The 10,898-nt window shown below is 41.3% G+C and overlaps 1 protein-coding gene across 3 annotated transcripts in view; it reads left to right on the top strand.

The window, feature by feature from the left end:
- LOC124148268 (tripartite motif-containing protein 42-like) overlaps positions 1–10,618 on the top strand; it is a 30,746-nt gene extending 20,128 nt beyond the window's left edge. For 2 of the 3 annotated variants that reach the window (XM_048398921.1, XM_048398920.1), the window contains exons 3-4: positions 5,415–5,706; positions 8,090–10,618. In XM_048398921.1, the coding sequence (XP_048254878.1) occupies positions 5,415–5,706; positions 8,090–9,729 (1,932 nt within the window). In that variant the 3' untranslated portion in view covers positions 9,730–10,618. Of the gene's footprint in view, positions 1–4,619; positions 4,689–5,414; positions 5,707–8,089 lie in introns of those variants that run through there. The other variant, XM_046519271.2, reaches the window with a different exon arrangement.
- The last annotated feature ends 280 nt before the right edge of the window (positions 10,619–10,898 follow it).

The following is a 10,898-nucleotide window of genomic DNA, read 5'->3' as shown; positions in this document are numbered from 1 at the left end:
GAGATTGGAGTGAGTTTGGTTTAGCGTATTGTGGAATATTGTTTCAGTTATATTACGGCTTAATGTGGGTTGAAAACCCCAAGAGACGCGGAATCTAAACGTTTACCGTTTTGGTAAAACACCTGACAATGTCCACAGAGCTGATGAATCAAGCATCATTATCTGGATTATATACGGATTCGAACCCACGAATAGCAGATCTCTGCACTAGTATGCAATCCAAATTGCAGGACCTCAGCCAACAGTTGACAGTTGTTATGAATAGATTTCCATATTGAAACAATAAAGTAACCCGGAAATCTGTGAGCAAAATAATTCGGCGTGAAACCAACAAACAACAAAGAAATGGTATACTATTAACAATTGTATTATAGAATTAACTAGGTTTACAAATCATTACAAATTACTGCAGAACAATTACAATGGCAGTACACAATAGAAGGACAGTACCAAATTCAATGGCAATATCAAATGCATTAGCAGTGATTATAACAATAATGACAAAATTAATAATATTCACCATGCAGCAACAGTGATCAAGCTTCCTAAATAGGCCTAGGCTGGGTATCCAAATCCAATTATCTGCACACATCCGCTGGTCTTAGTGCCATGCGGGTGATCGGGTAGCCTAGTGGTTAAAGCCTTCGCTTGTCACGCCGAAGACCCAGGTTCTATTCCCGACATGGGTACAATGTGTGAAGCCGTTATATTGCTGGAATATTGCTAAACTTGGTGTCTTGTGAGATGTGATGGTAGAAGAGAGAGGCACGCTGTCGTCCCATTATATAGTCTTACCACCTTCCAGAACTTTCTACATAGTACTGGGCCAGTCTGGTTGAACTAGGGCATTCCAGATTACACTTGACTTAAAACGTTTCTAAATATAGTAACTTCCACACCACTGCTTACATATAATATGGTACTACATTCCTGACAACGAACCATTGTCAAAGCACATCGCTATGAGCTTCTACTGAATCTCAAAAGAAACAATGTAATAAAATTAAACATTATTTAACAATAAATTACACAGCCATATAACACACTATACCAGTAAATACTTAAATTCACGAAAATACACGCAATTATATATCCCATGGAATTGTCAATTATCGAGATCAAACACGGATTAGAACCCACGAACAGCAGATCTCTGCACTACTTTGCAATCCAAATTGCAGCACCTCAGCCTACTTACCCACCCATGATGAGTGACCACGATCTGACAGCATGCCAGGTAATACGTGATTTCGCGAAAATACATGCAATGTTCATCCCATAGAATTGTAAACTGAAAACATGATGTTGTCTTAGAAGTTATGAAGATATAATTTGTGCAATTAAATTCTTCATACGTTATTTTGTGATTCGCGTACATTTGTTAAAAAGCATACATGCATCATATCCCAGACAAATTGCGTATGGGAAAGAGGTGGGCAAGACAGAAGCGCACAAGCCTATTGCTGCAAAGACAGGTTTTCCAATTTCTGAGACGATCCTCTTATACACCTGCTCAAGACAACTGGTGAAAAACAATGTCCGATGTAAATGTGGGCATATATATACTTCAACGCATTGTACAGATTTAATAATTCAAAGGTATTCAAACCACCATCATATATTACATTAGTATATTTATTTTTCTTCGGGGGGGCATTTTTATATATTTCCTCACATGTTTCACCTATGATGCACAACCGAATTCAATGATAATTCACAGAATAATTAGAAACGACAAGTAAAATTGAGTTAATGTGTTCTGTATTTTGTTTCAATTTATTTTCAATTCCTTTATGCATCTTGTGTTCGGGCTTCCATCAGTCAAATCTCATTCACACTGGTCACACATAAGGAGCAGTTGTCATGTAAATAACTAAAACAACCTTCATCTAAAAAACATCTTTACGGGATGTGTGAAAATGCTTGTACATTTATTATCCTGAAATGAAAGCAATGCTTTCTGATATGGAGTCTTTGCTGGGTATGTATTTGTAACAGTACAAATCAACCTGAGGCCTGGTCAACAATATATTTATTTGTCTTGATGCTTCGCCAATGTTAAATTGATTTCATCTGTGATGATGTTTTGAACGAACATCTGTAGAGTATGTGGTCAACATATTAGCATCATTTGTATTTATTGTTACCAACATATAACAAGTTTAACCAACCCAAGAAAGCCTACATGGATGAAATAAATACAAATTATTGAATTGGTGGAAGACATCTGGGCACAGTTTATTGCTGATTGTGAATACAAAATATAATTATTTGGACCCGAACCCCCACGGCAAATGAAGTACCCCGCTCAGGAGGGGAGGACCGCCTCCGTGGTCTAGTGGTAGAGCGTCCGCCCGGAGAACGGAAGGTCCGGGGTTCGATCCCCGGCCGCGTCATACCAAAAGACGTTAAAAGATAGTACTTGTTGTTACCCTGTCTGGCGCTCGGAATTAAGGGGCTTAAATAAGGACTGGTCGGCTCGGAGTCACTATACTGTGTCTGAGTGGGGTATTCATGTTAAACTGCGGCATGGTATCTCAGTGGGCTAGCACTATAAATCGGCATCAGTCCGGACTATTACAAGCAGCCACACACACACAAACACACACACACACACGTGCATGCACGTCGCTATATAAGTGCAATAATCTTGGACGCGACGTTAAACCCCATTTCACCTCACCTCACCTCACCTCAGGAGGGGAGGCACCCAATGGCAACCTCAAGCCTACAAATAACCTCCTGGTGGTTAGCGGACCGATAGCTGCCAAGCGTCCAGCCTACCAGACCAATGGCATGAGAGGAATAATAGCGAGGGGCACCATCATCGACGACTATTCCACTCGGCCAAACTCCCACATATATATAGGGCATCAAATGAGGAGACCCGCATCAATATGAGCCCAATAAACACCATTCCTGCAAGTAGAAGAAAAAGACAAACCAAAGAAATCTGCTGGATTGACAAAAACACGGGTTCGAATCCCGGATGTGACTCAACCACGGACGTTTCACAATAAGATCTCGGAGAAGTGTAACTGATCCCGGGTAAGGTATAGCCTTGTCTTTCCCACGCCATTTTTATTTTAGGCGTATCCTTACTACATACTCATATATGCTACCTACACTGTGGGAAGCAATGAACACTGATTGAGTATGGCTTTACGCCGTTTTTAGCAATATCACGGCGGGGTACACCAGAAATGGGCTGCACACGTTGTACCCATGTAGGGAATCGAACCCGGGTCTTCGGCGTGACGAGCAAGCGCTCTAACCACTAGGCTACCCGACCACCCCTAAGGTCTCAAAAGAGCCAAAAGGACATTTCGTAACTGTGGATGCACAGGTGAAACAGGGGGGCTAAGAAACTAATTAACAATTGTGAAATGAACTCAAAGAATACCGTTTTCTTAATTAGGGTTTGTTGCATTGCACATGATCTCTGCCTTCGAAAGTAATTTCGCTTTGTCCCTTCAATAATCTACTGGTCGAAACGCTATATCCAAACATCCAATATTATTTAGAACTGTATACCGTAGCCAAGAGTGTCAATGCGACCATGTTTGTATATTAATGAAGGCACATCAGTGTTATGGTGCACTAGAGTAGCTGCGAACACACGCATATGATAAGAACAGAACTGCACTGTGGAGCGCTTCGGGCCGCATGCTGAAGCATATAAACAGACAAAAATCATACAATGAGTACAATGAGTGAGTGAGTTGGGTTTAACGCCGCTTTAAACAGTATTCCAGTTAAATCACGGCGTGTCAGCTTAATGTGGGAGGAAAGCCCGAAGTGATGCAGGTCTCAGACGTTTACCACTTCGATGAAACCCACGAGCACGAGTATGGTGCTGACAAACCTAGAAACATAATCGTGGCGAGCAGGGATTCGAACCCACAATCATAGGTTTCTGGCGTGCCCAAGAGACGCAACTGGCCAACGAATGGGCCACCCGTGCCCCCTCATTGTACAATCAAACATGACAGCATCGGGGCTGTAGTGCGGGCCCTATTCACTACTCTACAATTTCCGTGCGCTCAACACAGCTCGCCTACATTGGGACGTCGGTATGACTTTGGACACCAAATGCAATAAATCAACCGAGGGGTGGCCTATTGATTTACATTATGTAAATATTGGAATTCCAAAGAATGATTACTGTTTAAAATTGAAACAAGCATCAATTCTCTGCCATCTTTGTAAAATGTCATTATAGCTTCTTCTAATTGCGGCAAATACTAAAAGGTATATTCAATGCTGATCCTACCCCGGATTTGATAATCTTCTATGAAGGAAATGAAGTACCCGGAGTCGGCGTAATGGTCATTATATTTGTCGTTGAGGGAGTCGTTCAAGTTTTAGGAGTCGTATTAAGTATCACTTCGTTCCAATCTTGAAAATAGCACCTTTCGGGCGGGGATAGAGCTGTGTAATGTGTATGTTTGACAAATAAAGTACAATCAGGAGTTGCAAGATCTTTGGGTCCATCGATCGTTATTCCTATGGCCAATAAAACTGTCATAAACATGCTCCTTCATATTAGCAAATATAAGGGGTAGGGGGGGGGGGGGTTGAGCAAGCTCTCCCAAGACGAACAACTGGTGATCGAAAACCGAGATAATATTTGACGCGGTTTGTCGCGACATTACGTCCCTTTGCTCAACAGTTACCCGACCACACAGGTAGGTAGTATGATCACTCTTGCCGCCACAAACAAAGGACAAGTCTGACACAGTGCTCATCTACAATTCATTAGCAACGTTTTAAATCGCATGTATGTGGGCATGTGTCTGACTCATAATACCGGTTGAATTTCGTTTCTCGAAAGAAAACTTGTGTCTGTGACGTTTACGTTCGACATGGTGTTACCCCTTCATATGTATGTAAATACAAACATCATAGAAAATTGCATTAACTTGTTCAACATCAATGTCAGATATATATAAATGACAGTATTGTTAAATATTTACATTTACTAGTAGATCCAAACATGTGATAGCAGTGTATGGTTTCATTGACATTAGCATGAGACCTGATGACCGAGGTTATACTTTGAACTGTGTCGCTCAACCAGGAAGTTAAATATGCTTAGTCAATCTACAGTCTACAGTCGATATCGACATGAGGAAAGGTGACCTTGCTCGCTTACCACATGCACGCGGGTGTAACTAGGGCACGCCTAAATCACTCAGGCTCAAGTTTTAATCCATTTAAGAACGTTTTCTATTCCTCGATCTGGCCACTTTGCGATCACTGACAGAACTGCTCAACGTCTCAAACTTCGATGGAGTAACTTTGATGCTCTCATTAAATTACTTTTTGTCTCATAAAGTGGCGTGGTAAAACAATCATCTTCATATGGTATGTGCAAATATTTTATTCAATATATTTTATTTTGATTACTTAAGATGGCGACGTCCCAGAAGCTGACAGAGCACTTCCTGACATGTACAATCTGTACAGATGTCTTTGACAATCCCTGCACACTTGTGTGTTACCACACCTTCTGTCGGAAATGTGTCACCAACTACACCAAAACCAGACCAGAAGCCATCAGTGCCAAGTCTCTCCAGTGTCCATTCTGCAGCAAGATGACAAACGTGTCTGACCCAAAGAGACCAGTAGAGAAGTGGGCGGATGACGTCAAACCAAGCTTTGTCATCCAAGAACTCTTAGACTTGTTTGGTCCTGGATCTAAAGGTAAACCTTTCAAACAGAATACATACTGCGCTTTGTCACAGCAAGTGAACAGTGGTACGTAGAAATCTTGAATGCCAAATGTGACAAATCTAGATATCTTTACTCACGAACCAGTGCAATGATATATTCAAGTGTCATTTTAGAAGCTGTAGTATTAATGAAGACAGCGTTCACTTATCGATTTCGACTTCTTTTATATTTTCATTGCGACTGCTTTGGTACAGTTCCAAGTACACCTTTTTCAAGCAAGTGATCAAAAACTGAATGGGACGTGATAATCACGCTAAGAATTACGTATACGGAGATCAACAAAAACAACAAGGTTGGCGAAGTGATAATCGGTATGAGGCCTTGTGTGGAGGTTTGTAACAATAATATGGTTGATGCAGTGTGTTGTTACAGTGTGAGATGACAATAGTAGGCTTATGGGATAAAGTAACCACTGTCTCTGTTGATGGTTGGTTTGATTTTTTTTATGTCGATGGCTTACGATGGTGTTTTGGGAAAGGACGATAGGGCTGATTCACTGGATCTGGTGACAGGTATTTTGCTGAATGTGAACTGCGACGGCGGATTTAGAGTCTTGCTTGTCGGTTGATTTGTGCTGTTATGTGATTTGGATGGTATACTTAAAGCTTCTCAAAGTTTGCTGAGGATAAAGTTTGATTATATCAAAAACTCATCCAACAAATAAAGATTGAAATATCCCAGTACACAATGATTGGATAACCGCTATAGGACCTCAGTTTCATGATGAACGGACAAAGGAACGCAGTCATCTGCACGATGTCATAGGGTGCTTGAAAACCCGAATCTTGATGTATCGCGACAGAATCATTGCACATCATTGTCAGAGAACACAACAACATTTGCTACTAAGGATTGCAAAAACTGAATGCAATTGGGTCAACATCAAGCCAAAGTGTGATCAGCAGGGGATGGAATCGATACCATGCATTTAGGTATGTTATCCAGCGACATGCGTCCGACAGCGTCCAACCACACAGTGGAAAGACAGGTTTCTCCTGATCGCAGCAAGACGGCAATTTTTCGTGACTGCCGCCACACTCAGAAATTACCTTCGGAACGCCAGTGGCGTTAACGTTTCTACTTTCCGCTCGCGGAGATCATGCATTCGCATCCCACTGACCCGACATCACAGGCAGGGACTTTTGGATTTGGCTGAAGATCACGTCAACTGGACAGACCAGGACTGGACTCCAGTACTTATTACTGATGAATCGAGATACTGTCTAGACTTTACAAATCATCGTTCCCTACTGTGGCGTAGACAAGGAGAAAGATTTCAGGCGAAATTGTGGCTGAACATCACCGCTATGGAGGGGGCTCAATCATGATTTGGGGTTGCATCAGTAGTGCTAGAAGAACCGATCTCAATGTCTTTCAGGGAGCACGATAACAGGTGTGTGCGCTACAGGGATGACATTTTGGATGTGTACTTGAGACGGTATGCTGATGCAATCTGACCGAACTTCATCCTCAAAGACGATAATGTACGACATCATCGTGCTATCATCGTGGATACCTACTGAGTGCAGGCGACCATTGTCCGCATTGAGTGACCAGCCCAATCACCAGACCTCAACCCCATCGAACACGTGTGGAACGAGCTGCCCTCTCACAACGCCCTGTCCTTCAGGCACCTCTAGAGGAACTCGGCAATACTTTTACAGAAAAGTGGAACAATCTTCCCTTGGCAACCAACCAGACACTTATATTTATTGGGAGAAAAAGACGACGGTGCCAGGCTGTGATCGCATAACGTAGATCAAATACGCGACTACTGATAGTTGTTTTTTGGACGATGAATTTATTTTCGTGATTTTTTTACGTTTCAGTTTTGATCATTTTGACGGAGATCTTACTGATTATTGGTCACATGTTATTTGCTGACATTAGGTGACACATGACAACGGACTTTTGTTCAATAAACATGTCTTCACGCAATTTGACGAATTCCCTTTGCAAACTTTGAGAAATATATATCTCTTCACTTGCAGCACTTATAATGCACGACATAATGCATTATACATGAAGTAGTCATCTCTGATATAATTACTTTGCGGTTAAAACATAATGCATTTTCTGATTTCTTGGCATTTCAATTCATGCTAATTATGATTAGCCTTTTATGTTATATGGTTTTCTTTCTTACATACTTTTTCTCAAGAGTTATGGGTTGCGGAGCTTTGCCATTTAAAATGAGAGCTACTCCAATTTCTCTGTTCCAATGTATTTGTAATTTACATGAAAGCCAGTTCATTCTGAAACCAGGAGCACTGATCGATCATGAGCCGTGTCACTGTAACTCAAGTAAACATTTTACAAACAAAAGTTATAATAGGAGATATATGGTTTTCAGATACAATGTCCTGCATTTACTGTAAAGACGACGGGGAGTCAACTCCAGCTGATGTTTGGTGCTCTGTCTGTGATGACGCCTTCTGCAAGAAATGTGCAAGAGTGCACAATCGCATCCCAGCAACTCGTCATCATTGCGTCACAGATCTGTCAAGCGAGGTGAAGGTGAAGAGAAAGCGAAAGGTCATGTGTAAAGAACACAAGGACGAACATATAAAATTTCTATGTAAAGATTGCAAGAAAGCAGTTTGCCACACATGCTGCACTATCTACCACAGGAAGTGTGACCAGGTTGTCACCATAGAGTCGGAGATACAGACGATGAAAAGTGTCATAGCGAAGGCCAGGGGAGAGTTATCACTGAAACAAGATGAAGTGAAAAAGCATGTTGAAAAACAGCAATCCAAAGTAGACGAAGAAACAACTCGACATAAACAAATGGAATCCGACGTTCAATCAGCAGGCAGAAAAGTAATCGACAAGATTAAACTCAAGGAAAGGAAACTCCTGGCTGAGTTGAAAGAGATGTCAGAGAAACACATTGGGCAACTAAAAGCAGATATAACGTCAGGTGAAATGTCAGTACAGATGAACCAACAACAGACTGAACTGATAAACCATGCTCTGCAATCTGATTGTGACATGGATGTGTATGAGATGTATCCGGGGTGTGAGGCTGGTGTATTGGAGGCTGTCGGAGACGCAGGCTTGATGGGGAGTGCAAGAATAGCTCTGATCTCATTTAGACAGGACAACAGGGAACTAAGAAGGGTAATAGACAATCTACAACTGGGGGAGATTGACGTCTTATATGAAGACGTCGTGGATCTGGTGCCTACGCCTGTGTTACGTGACACCATCAACACCAAAGTAGTAGGGGACGGGATTATAAATGATCCTTTTGACGTAACAGTAATGGTTGTGAGTGACACATATACAATTGTTACTACTGACAATTACAATAACTGTGTGAAGTCCTTCTACACTAGGAAAAATCAACCTTGTCACAGTAGACTGAATCTGAACAATCAGCCGTGGGGTCTGTCGAGGTTGACACACAATCAAGTGGCTGTCACAGTGCCACATATAAACCATATTATAACAATAGGGGTCAACCCGGGCCTGGTACCGCTGTCAACCATCACAACCAGGAAACAGTACATGGGTATCACATCTCTGACACCATCGACACTAGCAGCAGGTGCCAACTCTCCTCCCTGTGTTGATATCCTGGATATGACAGGAAACGTGTTGAGGTCAATCAGTCCACTCCTCAGTGGTAACAATGTCTTACGGCATCCCAACTACCTTTGTACCACGAGGACAGGAAACATCCTTGTGTCTGACCAGGGTTCCCAGTGTGTCGTGTGTCTGACCCCCGAGGGAGATGTGGTGTTCACCTTCAGACCTACTGGAGACACAGCACTGAAGTGTCCACAGGGCATCACAAGTACCACCACAGGTGACATTCTGGTTACAGACATCTCTCTTGACAGAGTGGTCCATCTGACGGAGTCAGGACAGTTTGTTGGAAACATTAAGACTGATTTAAAGTGTCCCCGCGGGATTAGTGATGATGGGCGTGGTAAAGTATATGTCTTATCCGAGGGTATTAAGGTCTTCACCTTTGTGACTGTGTAGAAACTACTTTAGAAGAATATTCCACATTGAAGGGATCACAACTGGGTTATTAGAAATACTGAACACATATACATGATATATCATTTCCGAAGAAATGCTGGTGGTGATGTTTTCACGTTGTTCTAAGCGGCCATTAATTACAAACTATTGTGAGCAGAACATATCAGTGGATTTCATTGACAGGTGACATTCAAACAGTCGTGGCTTACCTGGCCAAGACATAATAATTTACAGGTTGCCGTAGCATAGCTCATATATTGGTGACTGCATTGTTAAACTTTAACGCTTTTACAGGTTCATGTATTTGCATAATGGATTGAAGTCTACATTTCTGACCACATTCAGACAATACATCATCTTTATAATTATGTATTTATTATATTTATTTATTTTCATCAACAAAATCGCAATAACACAAGACAATATACAGATGGGCTTACCAATTTCGGAGACAATCCTATTATACCTCTACTTCAGACAACGAAAAAGACAATGCCTGTAAATGTGGGCATGAGAAATATATAAACGACAGGACAATGTTATAGAGTTTACATTCAAATATATTCAAATTAGCATCATATATTACATTAGTATGGAAGCGTATTAGTGCCACAGTCTAAAAGGTATTTAATCATCTACGTAGATCATATTTTCATCGACGAAGATGATACTTTAATCCACGTGGATGATTCTTCCATCTGCGGTACCATCAATAATGAATGATTAATATACTTTTGCTAAACATCATATCCATCGAAGCCTATATTAGGCAACAGTACCGATATTTTAGAAACACATGGGTAACATGTCTATTTCTTTACATCTCAAAATAACTTTATACTAATATGCTGGATTCGTTTCATTTTTAATTTTAATATTTTGAAATAAAACGGACTAAATCATATGCTACAAGTCATTACTCAGAACCGCACCATGGCATCTCCTATGAAGATATTTTAAGGGGGATCTTTGCTACACCACAGTGTCACAGGTCTATTTTCAGTATTCTAGCGGTGGGTATTAGGGCCTCGTTTCAAACATTGTTCTTGTGTATACACACTAGGGTAATCATTCACTACTAGATCCTTATACGTCATAACATCGTGGGTTTTGGATTACTTGTGCTAGATGTACTCCTTGGACCTCTTCAACACTTCCCCACGAAATTG

This window comes from Haliotis rufescens, unplaced genomic scaffold (genome assembly GCF_023055435.1).
Source record: "Haliotis rufescens isolate VD_foot unplaced genomic scaffold, xgHalRufe1.0.p SCAF_19, whole genome shotgun sequence".
Lineage (NCBI taxonomy): Eukaryota > Metazoa > Mollusca > Gastropoda > Lepetellida > Haliotidae > Haliotis > Haliotis rufescens.
The sequence above is the reverse complement of the archived record's forward strand: the minus strand, read 5'-3'. Positions and strand labels throughout refer to the sequence as shown.